Source organism: Rhinoraja longicauda, chromosome 22, assembly GCF_053455715.1.
Source record: "Rhinoraja longicauda isolate Sanriku21f chromosome 22, sRhiLon1.1, whole genome shotgun sequence".
NCBI classification, from domain to species: Eukaryota; Metazoa; Chordata; class Chondrichthyes; order Rajiformes; family Arhynchobatidae; genus Rhinoraja; species Rhinoraja longicauda.
In genome coordinates, this window is record NC_135974.1 from 6872066 (window position 1) to 6889660 (window position 17595).

Genomic DNA, 17595 nt, shown 5'->3' on the forward strand with positions numbered 1-17595 from the left:
CCGGTACGGTCCTTCATACGGCCTCTGGAGTGGCGTCCAGTGGGCGTCACGGCGCAGGAACACAAAGGCGCAATCCCGGAGGGCCGATGGCACGTAAGGGCGGAATGTCCCATGGCGGGACGTCGGCACGGGATCGAGCTTGCCAACTCGCTCTCGGAGGCGCTGTAGAGTGGATGAGGGCGTTTCCTCTCGCCCTGGCAACGAGGGCACAAACTCCCCGGGCACCGTGAGCGGGGACCCGTATACGAGCTCCGCTGATGATGAAGCCAGGTCCTCCTTGGGCGCAGTCCGGATGCCCAGCAAGACCCATGGTAGCTCGTCCATCCAGTCTGGGCCGGAGAGTCGCGCCTTCAGCGCTGTCTTCAGCTGCTGGTGGAACCTCTCCACCAGGCCGTTTGCCTGCGGGTGATAGGCCGTGGTGTGGTGCAGCCGCACGCCCAACAGGTGGGCCATGGCCGACCACAGCTCAGAGGTGAACTGTGGCCCCCGGTCCGATGAGATGACCACTGGCACCCCAAAGCGAGCGATCCAGTGCGCGGCCAACGCACGAGCGCATGTAGATGTGGCTGTGTCGGCCAGCGGTATGGCCTCCGGCCACCGTGTGAAGCGGTCCACCACCGTGAGGAGGTGGGTGATGCCCTGCGACGGCGGGAGAGGGCCCACAATGTCCACGTGCAGGTGGTCGAAACGCCGGCAGGGTAGACCGATCTCCTGGAGTGGCGCCCGGACGTGGCGGCCCCCAAGGGTCGGGCCATACCACTACCGACCCCTCAGCACGGGAATGGACCAGTCCAGGGGGGCGGTCCGGTACTACATATATAAGGACAAGGTTTTGGGCGCGAAGCCATTCCGGCAGACTCGACCCGTCTGATAACCGTGTAATAAACCATAACGCCCCAAAATACCCGGCTCCTTGCCTTTATTTCGGGCCTCTCCCGACACGCCACAGGACTATCTTTATGGTGCCATCTAATGGGTAAATACGTTAGTTAGAAGTGCATAGTGCTTTGTGTTGTGTGATGCTAATATCTGAGCCTTGGGATATGTCAAGCAGGAAAGATTGCACTGATTGGTAAATTGTTGGCGGAAATGACCATTTCTGACACGTCAGAGAGAGAAAACCCGGGTGTGTTTCCTGAAGTTGGGGAACACAAGAACACAAGAAAATAGGAGCAGGAGTATGCCAACTGGCCCCTCGAGCTCGAGCCCGCTCCGCCATTCAATACGATCATGGCTGATCCTACCCCAACCCCCTTCCCACTATCGCCCTTCTTCCCACCCAAAAGAACCGTGTGATCTCCTGGGAGAGGCGAAAAACCGGATAAAAACCCAGGCCAATTTGGGGGAAAAATCCGGGAAATTCCTCTCCGACCCCAAGCTAGGCGATCGAAACTTGTCCAGGAGATTACTCAGGTCTTACTATACTAACAATAGCTCATGTCCACTTCCCTGCCCGCTCCCCGTAACCCCCTAATTACCTTGTCTATTAAAAAACAATCTATTTCCGTTTTAAATTTATTTAACGTTCCTGCTTCCACAGCTCCCTGAGGCAGCGAATTCCACAGACTAACCACCCTCTGAGTGAAGAAGTTCTTCCTCATCTCAGTTTTAAAAGAGCCCCCTCTTATTCTAAGACTATGCCCCCTAGTTCTGGTCTCCCCGATCATCGGAAACATCTTTAGCGCATCCACCCGATCAAGGCCCCTCACGATCTTATACGTTTCAATAAGATCGCCTCTCATTCTTCTGAACTCCAATGAGAAAAGTCCCAACCTACTTAACCTTTCCTCACATGTCAACCCCCCATCCCTGGAATTAACCGTGTAAACCTTCTCTGCACTGCCTCCAGAGCAAGTACATCCTTTCTTAAATATGAACACCAAAACTGCACACAGTATTCCAAATGCAGTCTTACCAATACTGTATACAGCTGCAGCAAAACCTCCCTACTTTTATACTCTATCCCCCTGGCAATAAAGGCTAAGACTCCATTGGCCTTCCTAATCACTTACTGCACCTGCATACTAACTTTTTGTGATTCCTGTACTAGTACCCCCAGGTCCCTTTGCGTTGTATTACCTCGCAGCTCCTCCCCATTTAGAAAATAACTTGCTTTATGATTTTTTTTTCCAAAATGCATAACTTCACATTTATCAGTATTAAATTTCATCTGCCAAGTCGCTGCCCACTCTCCTAGCTTATCTATATCCTTTTGCAGGCTTTTTCTATCCTCCTCACTCCCTGCTTTTCCTCCCATTTTTGTGTCATCTGCGAACTTGGATATATTACACTTGGTCCCCTCCTCTAAGTCATTTATATAAATTGTAAACAGCTGGGGTCCCAGCACCGACCCCTGCGGAACCCCACTAGTCACCGATTGCCATCCCGAGTATGATCCATTTATCCCAACTCTCTGCTTCCTGTTTAAAAGCCAATCTTCTACCCATGCTAATATATTACCCCTAATCCCATGATGTTTTTATCTTAAGTAATAGTCTTTTATGTGGCACCTTATCAAAAGCCTTTTGGAAGTCCAAGTATACCACATCCACCGGTTCCCCTTTATCCACCTGAGATTTTACTTCCTCAAAGAATTCAAGCAAATTAGTCAAACATGACTTCCCCTTCGTAAAACCATGCTGACTCTGTCCAATTAAGTTATGTTTATCCAAATACCCCGTCAGTATTTCTTTAATAATGGTCTCCACCATTTTACCCACCACAGATGTTAGACTAACCGGTCTATAATTACCAGTCTTCTGTCTACTTCCCTTTTTAAATATAGGTGTTACATTAGCCATTTTCCAATCCACTGGGACCCTTCCTGACTCCAGGGAGCTTTGGAAAATTATCACCAATGCATCCACGATCCCCACCGCTATTTCTCTCAAGACCCTAGGATATAATCCATCAGGCCCAGGGGATTTATCCGCCTTAAGTCCCATTAATTTACCTAATACCATCTCCTTAGTGATCTTAATAGTGCTTAACTCCTCCATTCCTATAGCCCCCTGTTTACCCAGTGTTGGAATATTTTTAATATCTTCTATAGTAAAGACTGATACAAAATATTCGTTTAATGCTTTTGCCATCTCCATATTCCCCACCAACAAATTCCCCGTCTTATCCTCCAATGGACCAACATTTACCTTAGCCACCCTTTTTCTTTTTATATAACTATAAAAACTCTTGCTATCAGTTTTTATATTTTTCACTAATTTACTTTTATAATCTATTTTTCCCTTCTTAATTAATGTCTTTGTTATTTTTTGCTGACTTTTAAATGCTTCCCAATCTTCTGTCATGCCACTATATCTGGCTACCTTATATGCCCTTGCCTTTAGCCGAATACTATCCTTTATTACTTTACTTAGCCATGGTTGGCTGTCCTTTCCTTTACCTCTTTTTTTCTTCAGTGGAATGTATTTTTCTTGAAAGTTGTACACTAACTCCTTAAAAATACACCACTGCTCATGTACCGTCTTATTTAGTCTGTTATCCCAATCTACTTTAATCAATTCTGTTCTCATACCTTCATAATCTCCCTTTAATGTGTCCAACCCCTTAATAATCTTATATGTTTCGATAAGATCCCCTCTCATCCTTCTAAATTCCAGTGTATACAAACCTAGTCGCTCCAGTCTTTCAACATATGACAGTCCCGCCATTCCGGGAATTAACCTAGTAAACCTACGCTGCACGCCCTCAATAGCAAGAATATCCTTCCTCAAATTTGGAGATCAAAACTGCACACAGTACTCCAGGTGCGGTCTCACTATATCTGTACAACTGCAACTCACTATATCTGTACAACTCTTTGCTCCTATACTCAACTCCTCTTGTTATGAAGGCCAACATTCTATTGGCTTTCTTCACTGCCTGCTGAACCTGCATGTTTCCTTTCAGTGACTGATGCACTAGGACACCCAGATCTTGTTGAACATCCCCTTTTCCTAACGTGACACCATTCAGATAATAATCTGCCTTCCTATTCTTACCACCAAAGTGGATAATCTCACACTTATCCACATTAAACTGCATCTGCCATGCAACTGCCCACTCATACAACCCGTCCAAGTCGCCCTGCAACCTCATAGCATCTTCCTCACAGTTCACACTGCCACCCAGCTTTGTATCATCTGTAAATTTGCTAATGGTACTTTTAATCTCTTCATCCAAGTCATTAATGTATATTGTAAATAGCTGCGGTCCCAGCACCGAGCCTTGCATTACCCCACTAGTCACTGCCTGCCATTCTGAAAGAGACCCATTTATCCCCACTCTTTGCTTTCTGTCTGTCAACCAATTTTCTATCCATATCAGTACCCTACCTCCAATACCATGTGCTCCAATTTTGCCACTAATCTGGCTAATGTTATCCCACTGAAAGCTCACTCTGCCACCCAGCTTTGTGTCATCCGCAAACTTAGATATGTTACATTTAATTCCCTTGTCTAAATCGTTAATATATATTGGAAACAACTGGGGTCCCAGCACCGAGCTTTGTGGCACCCCACTAGTCACTGCCTGCCATTCTGAAAAGGACCCGTTAATTCCTACTCTTTGCATCCTGTCTGCCAAGTAGTTCTCTATCCGTGTCAATACCCTACCCCAATACCATGTGCTCCAATTTTGCCCACTAATCTATGTGGGACCTTGTCGAAGGCATTCTGAAAGTCGAGGTACACCACATCCACCGGCTCTCCCCTGTCAATTTTCCTAGTTACAGCCTCAAAAAATTCCAGACGATTAGTCAAGCTTGATTTCCCCTTTGTAAATCCATGCTGACTCGGAATGATCCAGTTACTGCTATCCAAATGCTCCGCAATTTTGTCTTTTATAATTGACTCCAGCATCTTCCCCACCACTGATGTCTATAATTTCCTGTTTTCTCTCTCCCTCCTTTCTTAAAAAGTGGGATAACATTAGCTACCCTCCAATCCACAGGAACTGATCCTGAATCTATAGTACATTGGAAAATGATCACCAATGCATCCACAATTTCTAGAACCACCTCCTTAAGTACTCTGGGATGCAGACCATCAGGCCCTGGGGATTTACCTGCCTAATGTGGATTTCCTTCAGTTCCTCCGTCACACTAGGATCTCTGGCCACTTGAACATCTGGGAGATTGTTTGTATCTTCCTTAGTGAAGACAGATCCAAAGTACCGGTTCAACTCGTCTGCCATTTCCTTGTTCCCCATAATAAATTCCCCTGCTTCCGTCTTCAAGGGACCCACATTTGCCTTGACTATTTTTTTTCCTCTTCACATACCGAAAAAAGCTTTTATTGTCCTCCTTTATATTATTGGCTAGCTTACCCTCGTACCTCATCTTTTCTCCCCGTTTTGCCTTTTTAGTTATCTTCTGTTGCTCTTTAAAAGAGTCCCAATCCTCTGGCTTCCCACTCTTCTTTGCTATGTTGTATTTCTCTTTTATTTTTATGCTGTCCCCCTGCTGTTAAGGTGCAACCCGTCCCTTTTGTACAGGTCACCCCCAACCCCAGAAGAGATCCCAGTGGTCTAGAAATCTAAATCCCTGCTCCCTGCACCAGCTCCTCAGCTATACATTCATATCCCTGATCTCTCTGTTCCTGCCCTCACCAGCACGAGGTACAGGTAACAGTCCAGAGATAACCACCCTCAACGTCCTACTTCTCAGTCTTCTTCCTAACTCTCTAAACTCACATTGCAGTATCTACTTCCTCTTCCTCCCGACGTCGTTCGTGCCCACGTACACAACTACTTCCGGTTGATCGCCTTCCCTCGCTAGGATGCTCTAAAGCCGGTCTGTGATGTCTTGAACCCTGGCACCAGGGAGGCAACAGACCATCCTCAAGTCCCGCCTGCCGCCACAGAATCTACTGTCCGTACCTCAGACAATGGAGTCACCCACTACTATGGCTCTTCTCGACTTCGGTCTCCCCGGTCGAGTCTCCTTGCATGGATTAGAGCCACCGACCTGTCCGCCGCTCGGACTGGAAGCGTATTCTGCCCCGACAGCTCCCAAGAGGGTGTACCTGTTTATAATAGGCACAGCCACCGGGGTCTCCTGGAGTCCACGTTCACTCCCCTTTGAAACGGTCTCCCACCTTCGCTCGATCTGGACCCTTGGAGTGACAGCCTCACAGTAGGTCCTATCCAGGAAACGTTCGCATTCCCGGATGGCCCTGAGGTCATCCAGTTGCTTTTCCAACTCCACCACACTCTCATAACTCCAAGGTCCTATTTAGCACTATTACCTCTGTCATATGTCCCGCCCCCAGTACCAGCTTAGTTGGGTCCCCTGCTAAGTGCGAAGAATTCGCTAAATTTTTCACCAGCAAAGTTGAGAACATTAGAATGAACATTTCCCCTCCCACCCGTGACCTAGCTGTCTCACTAGTCTGTTCATCTAAATTGGACTGTTTCCAACCCGTCACTCTATCCTCCCTTGCAAAGCTTGTCTCCGCTATGAAACCTGCAACCTGCCCCCTTGATCCAGCCCCCACTGCCCTTCTGAAGGATGTCATTGCAATAGCCGGTCCCAGTATCCTCTCTGTTATCAACAGTTCTCTGGCCACTGGCACTGTTCCAACCTGTTTCAAGCACGCGGTGGTCCAGCCCCTACTGAAAAAACCTAACCTGGACCCCACCTTGCCCAGCAACTACAGACCCATTTCCAAACTGCCATCCCTGTCAAAGGTCCTTGAAAAGGCAATTCTAAACCAATTAGTGCCCTACCTACACCAAAACACCATCCTGGAAAGTTTCCAGTCAGGTTTCAGAGCCCACCACAGCACAGAGTCTGCCTTGTTGAAGGTACACAACGACCTGCTTCTCGCCATCGACACCGGTGACTGTGCAATCCTGCTCCTTCTCGACCTCAGCGCAGCGTTCGATACAGTGGACCACACCATCCTTATTGACCGTCTCCGGTACGCGGCTGGCATTGATGGCACTGCCCTGAGCTGGTTCGTTTCCTACCTCAAAGATAGGAGTTTCGCCATCAACATAGGCAGTTATTCCTCTTCTCAAGCTAGCCTCTCCTGCGGAGTTCCACAAGGCTCCATCCTAGGCCCCATTCTCTTCTCTCTATACATGCTCCCCCTTGGCCAAATCATTCAAAGGCACGGCATTTCTTTCCACTGCTATGCCGATGACACACAGCTTTACCTCCCCCTGAAACCCAACAACCGGTCAATTTTAAACAGCCTCTTACACTGCCTTGAGGACATAAAATGTTGGATGGCACAGAACTTCCTCCAATTAAACGAGAGCAAGTCTGAGGTCATCCTATTCGCCCCCCCCCCCCCCCCCCCCCCCCCCCCCGACTCCATCAAATCGATAACAGGCAGTCTTGGAAGCCTATCCTGCCTAGTCAAACCGCATGTCAAAAACCTCAGCGTGATATTTGACTCTGCATTAAAGTTTGACAAGCAAGTCAACGCTATGGTAAAAGCCAGCTTCTTCCAACTTCGTACCATAGCTAAAATCAAACCTTTCCTCCAATTCGACAACACTGAAAAAATCATTCACACTTTCATTTCCTCCCGCCTAGACTACTGCAACTCCCTATACACTGGGATCAGCCAATCATCCCTGTCCCGCCTGCAACTGGTCCAAAACGCCACAGTGAAACTCCTGACGGGTACCCGTAAAAGGGACCACATCACGCCGATTCTGGCCTCTCTCCACTGGCTCCCTGTACGGTACAGAATCAACTTCAAGCTCCTCCTATTCACATATAAAGCCCTAAATGGACATTCCCCCCCCCTACATCAAAAATCTTTTAACCCACCTCTCTAACTCCAGGTCCCTCAGGTCGGCCGACTTGGGGCTACTCACTATCCCGCGGTCTAGGCTTAAGCTCAGGGGTGACCGCGCTTTTGCGGTTGCAGCTCCTAGACTGTGGAACAGCATCCCTCTCCCCATCAGAACTGCCCCCTCCATCGACTCCTTTAAGTCCAGGCTCAAAACCTATTTCTACTCCCTAGCGTTTGAGGCCCATTGAGGAAACTGTTTTGTATGTGCTGTTATGTTTGTGTGCTACTGTATGTTTCATTTTTTCCTTAGTACCTAAACAGATGTCAATAGTCAATAGTCGTTTATTTGTCACATACACATAAATGTGTAGTGGAATGAAACATTACCCGCAGTTGAACAATAAGACCAATAAGAATAATCAATAAAAATGCAATAACACACACAATCATAACCTAACACCAAACAAAAGAAACATCCATCATAGTGAGTCTCCTCCAGTCCCTCCTCACTGTGATGGAAGGCCAGAATGTCTTTTCTATTCCCCTGCCGTCTTCTCCCGCGGCCAGGATGTTGGAGTTGCCAATGTACAGCACTTTGGTCAACGTTGGTTGTTTTTAAATGTGCTATACAAATAAAATTGACTTGACTTGACTTGACACGTTCATTCAGGAGCTGCACCTGGACACAGTTCTTGCAAGTGTAGCTCCCAGAAGCTCCAGCGGTGTCCCTACCATCCCACATCCTGCAGGAAACACACTGCACCAACTTATCTGCCATTACTTTATTGTCTAAAAACAAATCAGGCTCAAAAACAACTGCAACCTCCTCGCCGAAGACTTGCAGTTTTTAGTTTATTATTATCGTCATGTGTGCCAAGGTACAGTGACAAGCCTTTGTTATGTGCTATTCAGTCAAAGAAAGGACTGTACTTGATTACAATCAAGCTGTCCACATTGTACAGATAAAGGGTACATTTAGTGTAAGATAAAGTATGATAAAAGATTGTTCCCTGAAGTGTAGGAGATTGAGGGAGATCTTGGATGATATAAAATCACGAGGGGCTGTTTAATAAAGTGAATAGCCCAGAGTACGGGAGTCCAAAACCTGAGGACTAGGTTTACAGTCTGGGAGTAAAGATTTAAAATAGACCTGAAAGGCAGCTTTTTCCATACAGTGGGCAGTGAGCATATGGAATGAGTTGGCATAAGAAGCCAGATTTAAATATAACGTTTAAATGACACTTTGGCAAGTATATGGATAGGAAAGATCAGAACCCTCCAGACCCGAAATGTCACCTGTTCTTTTTCTCCGGAGATGCTGCCTGACCTGTTAAGTAACTCCAGTATATTGTGTCCATCTTTAGTATAAACTGTCCATCTTTAGTATAAATGCACTTCCTTCCTACGCAAGGAATGGAGGGATATGGACCAGATACAGGCAAATAGAACTAGCTCAGTTAGGTAACTTGGTTGGCATGGATGAATTGGGCAGAAGGGCTGGTTCTGTGCTGTGTACCTGCATGACTCTGACTTCAAAATTCAAGAATCTCATGATTGGCGTGCTATATTTTAATATATTTATATTTTCAGGTTGATAAAAATGCCTCGTTGGTTGCCCGCTGGAATTACTGTGCTATCAGTCAGACGCCACTGAGGAGACCCATAGTCGCTTGTGAGCTTGGCAGGTAGGTGTTGAATCACCTGATTGAAGTGTTTTCTCAAATTTACTTATAATTCTAAATGCTTGCTGTGAGAATCTTGGTATTTGTGTGTACTTCCTTAATGTTCCTCAATCAGATTTATAATTTGGATAGAATCTCCAGCAAAAGTAGAGGTACTTTACTGTTTGGGTTCACATTTGTTAACATTCTGAAGGGTTCCAACCTGGCCATTCTCTCCGCGGATGCTGCCTGACCTGCTGAGTTCTTCCAGCACTTCAATGAGTTTTTGTGCTGGAGGAATATGTCATTATTTTCACTTAGAAGTGCTCTCGGCTTAGACAATAGACAATAGGTGCAGGAGGAGGCCATTCGGCCCTTCGAGCCAGCACCGCCATTAAATGTGATCATGGCTGATCATTCTCAATCAGTACCCCGTTCCTGCCTTCTCCCCATACCTCCTGACTCCGCTACCTTAAGAGCTCTATCTAGCTCCCTCTTGAATGCATTCAGAGAATTAGCCTCCACTGCCTTCTGAGGCAGAGAATTCCACAGATTCACAACTCTCTGACTGAAAAAGTTTTTCCTCATCTCAGTTCTAAATGGCCTGCCTACCCCTTATTCTCTTTTAGATATGCACTTATTTCATCGTGTTTAAGTTTCATTATTGAACTCAATTTCCCCTTCATTCAGCCCTGCTTGGTGCATTTCATTGTACCTGTACCTCACCGTACTTGTATATACAGTATACATTATCAGCTTTATACTTTATTGACTTTATCAGCAGTTGAAGTTATTCTTCTGATTATTGTCGTGCTTTTAGGTTGTACAACAAAGATGCTCTCATTGAATATTTATTGGACAAATCTGCAGACAAATGCATCATTGAGACCGCCACACACATCAAGAGCCTTAAGGTGAGTCTATTAACCAATAAATTAATGTCTTTGGCTATGAAGCTGGGAATCTATTCTACAGGTAGAACTGCATCTTCTAATGGCTTCCCAGTCCCCTGTAGTATTTTTTAAACGTCCTTGCTTAAACAATACGATAAGCACGCAATAACATAAGCTGTAGTCAGCACGGTTTTGTGAAAGGGAGATCTTGCCTGCCGAACCTGTTGGAATTCTTTGAGGAAGTAAATAGCAGCATCGACAAAGGAGAGTCGGTGGATTATGGTTTACCTGGTTTTTCAGAAGTGGCTTTGATTGGGTGCCGCACGTGAGTTGCTAAAGAAGATGAAAGCCCATGGTACCAGAAGGAAGATACTAGCATGGATAGCAGATTGGCTGTATGGCAGAAGGCAAAGAATGGCTTTAATGGGGGCTTTTTCTGGTTGGCTTCCTGTGACTAGTGGTGTTCCGCAGGGGTCGATGCTGGGGCCACTATTTTTCATGATGTATCTCAATGATTTGGATGGGGGAATTGGAGACATTGTGGCCAAGTTTGCAGATGATACAAAGATGGATGGAGGGGCAGGTAGTGTAGAGAAAGCAGGGACTCTGCAGAAGGACTTGAATGGGTTGGGAGTGGGCTGAGAAGTGGCATATGGAAAACATCATATCAAAGTGTAGAGTCATGCATTTTGGTAGTAGGAATAAAGGCATACACTATTTTCTAAATGGGGAAATAATTCAGAAATTGGAGATACAAAGGGACTTGGGTGTGCTGATGCAGGATTCCCAAAAAGTTAATTTGCAAGTCGAATGCAAATCTAGCATTTATTTCAAGGGCTAGAATACAAAAATAGGGATGTAATGCCGAGGCTCTATAAGACACTAGTCTGACTGCATTTGGAGTATTGTGAGCAGTCTTGGGCCGCATATCTGAGGAAGGATGTGCTGGTGTTGGAAAGGGTCCAGAGGAGGTTTACGAGAATGATCCCAGAAATGATTGGGTTAACATATGATGAGTGTTTGAAGACACTGGGCTTGTACTCGCTGAAGTTTAGAAGAGTGAAGCGGGACCACATTGAAACTTACTGAATAGTGAAAGGCCTGGATAGGATGTGGAATGTGGAGAGGATATGTCCACTAGCGGGAGAGTCCACGACCAGAGGCCATGGTCTCAGAATAAAAGGATGTATCTTTAGAAAGGAGATGAGGAAGGAATTTCTTTAGTCTGTGGGTGGTGAATGTGTGGAATTCATTGCCATAGATGGCTGTGATGGCCAAATCAACGGATATTTTTAATGCCGAAATTGACAGATTCTTGATTAGTAAGGGTGTCAGAGGTTATGGGGAGAAGGCAGGAGAATGGGGTTGAGAGGGAAAGATAGATCAGCCATGATTGAAGGACAGAGTAGACTGGATGGGCTGAATGGCCTAATTCTGCTCCAAGAACTTGTGATTAAGTTAATTTTTGCTATGGTAAAAATGTAGAGCAACCAGTCTCACAACTATTCTGAATTTCCCTTTTTCATTCAATCTGCAAATGTTCAAGAAGATGGTTACAACCACCTTGAGGAAGCTTATCAATGAGGAATAAATGCCGACATTGCTTCTGATTGCATTCCCCCCCTCCACCTGCTTTCTTCTCAATAATCAAAACAAATGAGACAATTGTACAAGATATTTTGGTCTTTATTCGTTGTGCGCTAATGTATAAATTAAGGTGGCAGTATTTAAAAGACAAACATGTGTACCGTCAAAATATAATACTGCTCCTGATGTAATGTGACATCTCCCCAGTAGATGTTTTATGACAACTGTGAAAGATATGGTAGCCGAGGCAGAGATCTTTGAGGCCATCTCATCTGGTGTGAAACTGAATTTGGGCAATATTGGCACAGTTGTTGACTAATCTGTCTTATTGAGCTTTTGGTAATGTGACCACTTATACCAAATATCTGTCCTATAATTTTGAATAACAGTCTTACATTTAAAGTCTAATGACATTCAAGAATTCATTTCAATCCAAATTGATGCTGCATTTTTCAATCAGAGTTGTAAATATGAAATGGTAATTTTTGGTTAGCATTTTTAAAGTAAGCCTTTGGTTCTAATGAATTATTTTGTAACAAAATATAGTTTTGGCCCATGCGTGGCACTGATTCCTTTTCTAGCTGTGTACCATTCTTGAAGCTGCTTTCTCTTCTAATCAAGCACCACTTTTGCTCCCCCAAACGTGGGGTTGTTCTGCTGTGCCTGTGCTTCTGTTCTTATGACTTATGAACTTTTGACAGTGTTTTAGTCAGACTATTGTTTTTCAGAACTATAGCATGAAGACTGGGAGGCAATTTCAATTTTTCTCCTTAAGACATAATGTTATATTTGCATGCATGCGTCTTTGGCTGACTAATGTCCTTTGAAGCAGTGAGGTAAATGTTATTAACGATGTATATATTACTAATTTGAATTTGAACATGGCTTAAACTATCTATCTATTCAGAGAATGCTGGAGTAACTCAGCAGGTCAGACAGCATCTCAGAAGAGAAGGAATGGGTGACGTTTCGGGTCGAGACCCTTCTTTGTACCAGCATCTGCAGTTATTTTCTTACACGATCTATTCAGAGAAGACAGTTGACATAACTTACCCCTTTATTGGGAAATAATTGATTACACAAGATATTTTGCACTAATTCTTTACTTTTTATGATCCAAAGGATGTGAAAGAGCTAAATCTGACCAATAATCCAGTCTGGAAAGGTGACAATGCCAACACAAAGGGTGACAAATTTGAAGATCTGCACCGTGCTGCTTTCATCTGTCCCGTGGTTGGTTTGGAAATGAATGGACGACAGAAGTGAGTTGTCTGAGTTTGATTTATCTTTGTTAAAATTGATGTTAAAATTGTATGTTTGTGGTTCAAGACACAATTGTGTTTGACTAGCAGTATCCAAGCTCAGTGAATATGTGGCATAGTGAAACAAATTTATCTGGCAGTGTAAATTTCACTGATTAAATACTGCGATCTCCCTTGTGTGTGCTGCTCTTGAAGTGACTACTGGGACAAGTTTGCACTAAGGAGATTTTTTCTATCTTATACTTTTTTGTTGGTTATTTAATAACTCTCTTTTTCCATTTGGTATTCTTTTGGAACCTAAAAAAAAAATAGGTGTTTGTCCTTTTGAATAATTGCATGAGTTAATTTCCATTTTTTTCAGACAAATGTCTGTTTCTGTCATGCTTTCTTTCAGCATTACAGCTATGCAACATGAAGGCTAACAGGAGGCTACAATATTTCTCCATGTAAATTAATATAATATCTACATGCATGCTTCTGCAGCTGACTACTACCCCTGGAGTAATGAAGTAAACTATCTTCATCGGGTGGCATAGTGATTGAGCTGCAACCTTACAGCGCCAGTTCGATCCTGACTACAGGTGCTGTCTGTACGGAGTTTGTTTGTTCTTTCTAATAACGTGTGGCTTTCGCCCGGGTGCTCCGGTTTGCTTCCACATTCCAAAGACGTACAGGTTTGCAGGTTAATTAGTTTTGGTTAAATTGTCTCCAGTGTGTAGGATAGTGCTAGCGTACGGGGTGAGCGCTGGTCGGCGTGGACTCGATGAGCCAAAGCCCCTGTTTCTGTGCTGTATCTCTAAAGTCTGTCAATTGCTTAAGTTGCTTTATTTGAGAGAGATTTGGTTTCTAACATGCCTTAAATTTTAGCTATCCAAAGAAGTAAAATTTCAGCCAATATTTGTTCCAGAGATTGTGAATTCACACACTAATTGTATTTTAGTGGCAGTATTTTTTGTTAATATCAAAAGGATGGATCCTCCAATATTCATGTAGATTTTTGGAGATTGGAGGCGGGCATGGCGATTATTTTAGAGATACAACCCGGAAACAGGCCCTTCAGCCCACCGAGTCCGTGCCAACCAGCGATCCCCGCACATTAACACTTACTAATTTTACCAAGCCAATTAACCTACAAAGCTGTACATCTTTGGAGTATGGGAGGAAACTGGAGCTCCTGGGTCCACGCAGGTTACGGAGAGAACGTGTAATCTCCGTGCAGACAGCACCCGAAGTCAGCATTGAACCGGGGTCTGGCGCTGTAAGGCAGCAACTGTACCTCTGTACCATCGTGCCCCCTCACTGTTGGCCTGATCTAGCATTTATCCTGTTGTAAGTGATCAAACAACTACAAGACCAGCAACCGCACGACTGCCGACGGCGACGCCTCGCTGGCAGAGGAACTTAACTGTTTCTTTGCTCGTTTCGACGTGAAAGCTGCAGTGGCAGACATAACACCCTCTCCAGCACCTGACAGCAACACCTTCACTGTGCAGGAGTATGATGTTAAGCGCGTGCTCAGAGCAGTGAATCCCAGGAAAGCTGCAGGCCCCGATGGTGTGACGGGCAGAGTGCTGAGGGAATGTGCAGACCAATTATCTGAGGTCGTCACAAAAATCTTCAACCTGTCCCTTTTAAAATCCACCATCCCTCCCTGCCTGAAGTCCGCCACAATCATCCCACTGCCGAAAAAGTCTGTCATCAGCGGCCTTAACGACTACCGTCCGGTCATCACAAAGTGCTTCGAGAGACTGGTCCTACAGCACATCAAAGCCAGCCTCCCACCCACCTTCGACCCATACCAGTTTGCCTACAGAGCAAATAGGTCTACAGGGGATGCCATCGACACTGCACTTCACACTGCACTGACCCACCTTGAACACCAGGGGAGCTATGTGAGGATGCTCTTCCTCGACTTCAGCTCTGCCTTTAACACGGTCATCCCGAGCAGACTGGTCACCAAACTTTTTGACCTTGGATTTTCCCAAACCATCTGCCAATGGATCAAGGACTTCCTGACCAACCACCCCCAGACCGTCAAAATAGGCCCTCACCTCTCCTCCACCATTACACTGAGCACCGGCTCACCACAGGGCTGTGTGTTGAGCCCCATCCTTTACTCCCTCTACACTCACGACTGCGCCCCCACCCATCCCACCAACACCATCATCAAGTTCGCGGATGACACGACTGTGGTTGGACTCATCTCAGGAGGAGATGAGACAGCCTACAGGGATGAAATCCAAAGGCTGGCAGCATGGTGTTCAGTGAACAATCTTGTCCTGAACTCCTCCAAAACAAAGGAACTTATAATTGACTTTAGGAAAACCAGTGTAGAATACGACCCACTCTACATCAATGGGGTCTGTGTGGAAAGGGTACCCGCTTTCAGGTTCCTGGGTACGCACATCGCAGAGGATCTTACCTGGTCTACCAACACCATCACCACAGTGAAGAAGGCACAGCAGAGACTCCACTTCCTGAGGATCCTCAGGAAAACCAACCTGCAGGAGAAGCTCATGATGTCCTTCTATCGCTGCTCCATCGAGAGTGTGCTGGCATACTGTATAACCACATGGTATGCCAGCTGCTCAGAAAAGGACAGGAAGGCCCTTCAGAGGGTCATCACGACGGCCCAGAAGATCATCGGCTGCTCACTGCCCTCCCTGGAGCACCTGTTCAGCCTACGCTGCCTCAGTAGAGCAGGCAAAATAATAAAAGATCCATCCCACCCTGGCCACCGTCTGTTTGTTCATCTGCCCTCTGGTCGACGTTTCAGGTCGATCAAATCCCGAACAAACAGACTTAAGAACAGTTTTTACCCCAGAGCCATACGAGAACTGAACACTACCTTCTGCACTAGGCAACACTGTTAAAAAATCTTTTGTACTTAATATAATTGTATTTATTTGTTTTTGCATTTATTGCATACATGTTTTTACGCACCGTCAGGATTGGCTATTTTTTAATTTCGTTGTACTCGTTGCAATGACAATAAATGAATATTATTATTATTATTATTATTTCCTTGACAGTGATCTTGGGTGAATGTTAAAAAGTTATAATCCAATAGATTGAACTATATCATTTGAAGCTCATGATATTACAAATGTTTCACATGTTAAATGCTGTCATCTTGCTGAATGTGTAATATTGGCACATTTTGCTGTAATGTGCTAAAATTGTAAATATTTTCATGCCTAACCTGTTTAAAAAAAAAAGCTGAGATGAATGGTAATATAGTTTAAAGATTGATTTAATCCGACTTATGTTTTTCACGGTGTTCATGCAATGTGCGACGTTTTCATCGAATGTGGTAAACATTCACCTGGAGGATGTTTTGCCAATTAATTTAAAGTAAAAGACATCTATTTAAAACCAGAGAATTCTGTATCTTATTAAAACACTTTGTAGATTGACACAATCAATTATGTTTGCAGTTTATAATCTGACTGATTTCCTGATAGATTTTGCTATCTTCGTGCTTGTGGATGTGTCTTCTCAGACCGCGCTATGAAGGAGATAAAGACTGAAGTTTGCCACAAGGTAATTCATTGAAAGTTGTGTTCCAGCAAACAGAATGTGTGCAATAAACATGTAACTATTCATAGATGGAGAAAACAATTGTGTCCATTGTATCCTTCTTTTTCAAACCTTCTGTCTTATTAAATACTCAGTTGCATCTTCTCATCAGCCCTTGTTATCACTAATACCATTATTTCTACCTCTCCAACGGTACATTCAATTTTAGCTTTTCAGATCACTGTTGATTCAGTTTCTTTCTTTCCACTTATACTCTGGATATTTCTCTCTTTCCACTTATACTCTGCCAGTATGCAGATCTTTCCCTGATCCTGATTGCCTTTCTCATCCAGCCTGTCCAAAATGTTTCCACATTAATCCTCTCCCACTTTCACGGGCCTTCAGTGGTTCTCCACAATGTTGATTGCTCTGACCTGTAAGGCATCCCTGCACCTCCTTATGCCCTCCAATAGATGGCAGAGTTGCTGTACCTGTATTTGCTTTTTGTGAGCCATGCACTGGACCACCCTGATCTCTTTGTATCTGAGAACGGTTGATTGGCATTTAGATATTGTTTCCATTTTAACTTTTTCTGCCAAAACGTCACATTTCCCAGGTTACATTCCATTTGGCAGATCTTCGCCCACTCACTTAACCTTTCTGTATCCCTTTGTAGTTTCCTTAGGCCCTCTTCACACTGTACTATCCTGCTCATCTTTGTGTCATTCGCAAAGTCAGCAACCCCATCTTCAATGCTTTCAACCAAGTAATTTATTTTTAAATTGTAATTGGATGAAGCCTGGCTCCGATCCCTGTGGCACATACTTTGGTACATGTGCCAACCAGAAAAAGATGCATTTTTCTTATTTGCTGTAAGCCAGCCAGTCATCTATCCAAGCCAATATGTTACTTCATACACCATGAGCTG

General features: G+C 44.6%; 1 protein-coding gene across 2 annotated transcripts in view; it reads left to right on the forward strand.

Moving 5' to 3' along the window:
• rtf2 (replication termination factor 2) overlaps positions 1-17595 on the forward strand; it is a 59006-nt gene that overhangs the window by 1139 nt on the left and 40272 nt on the right. For both annotated transcript variants that reach the window (XM_078419252.1, XM_078419253.1), the window contains exons 2-5: positions 9336-9430; positions 10227-10320; positions 13009-13148; positions 16613-16691. In XM_078419252.1, the coding sequence (XP_078275378.1) occupies positions 9336-9430; positions 10227-10320; positions 13009-13148; positions 16613-16691 (408 nt within the window). The remainder of the gene's footprint in view (positions 1-9335; positions 9431-10226; positions 10321-13008; positions 13149-16612; positions 16692-17595) is intronic.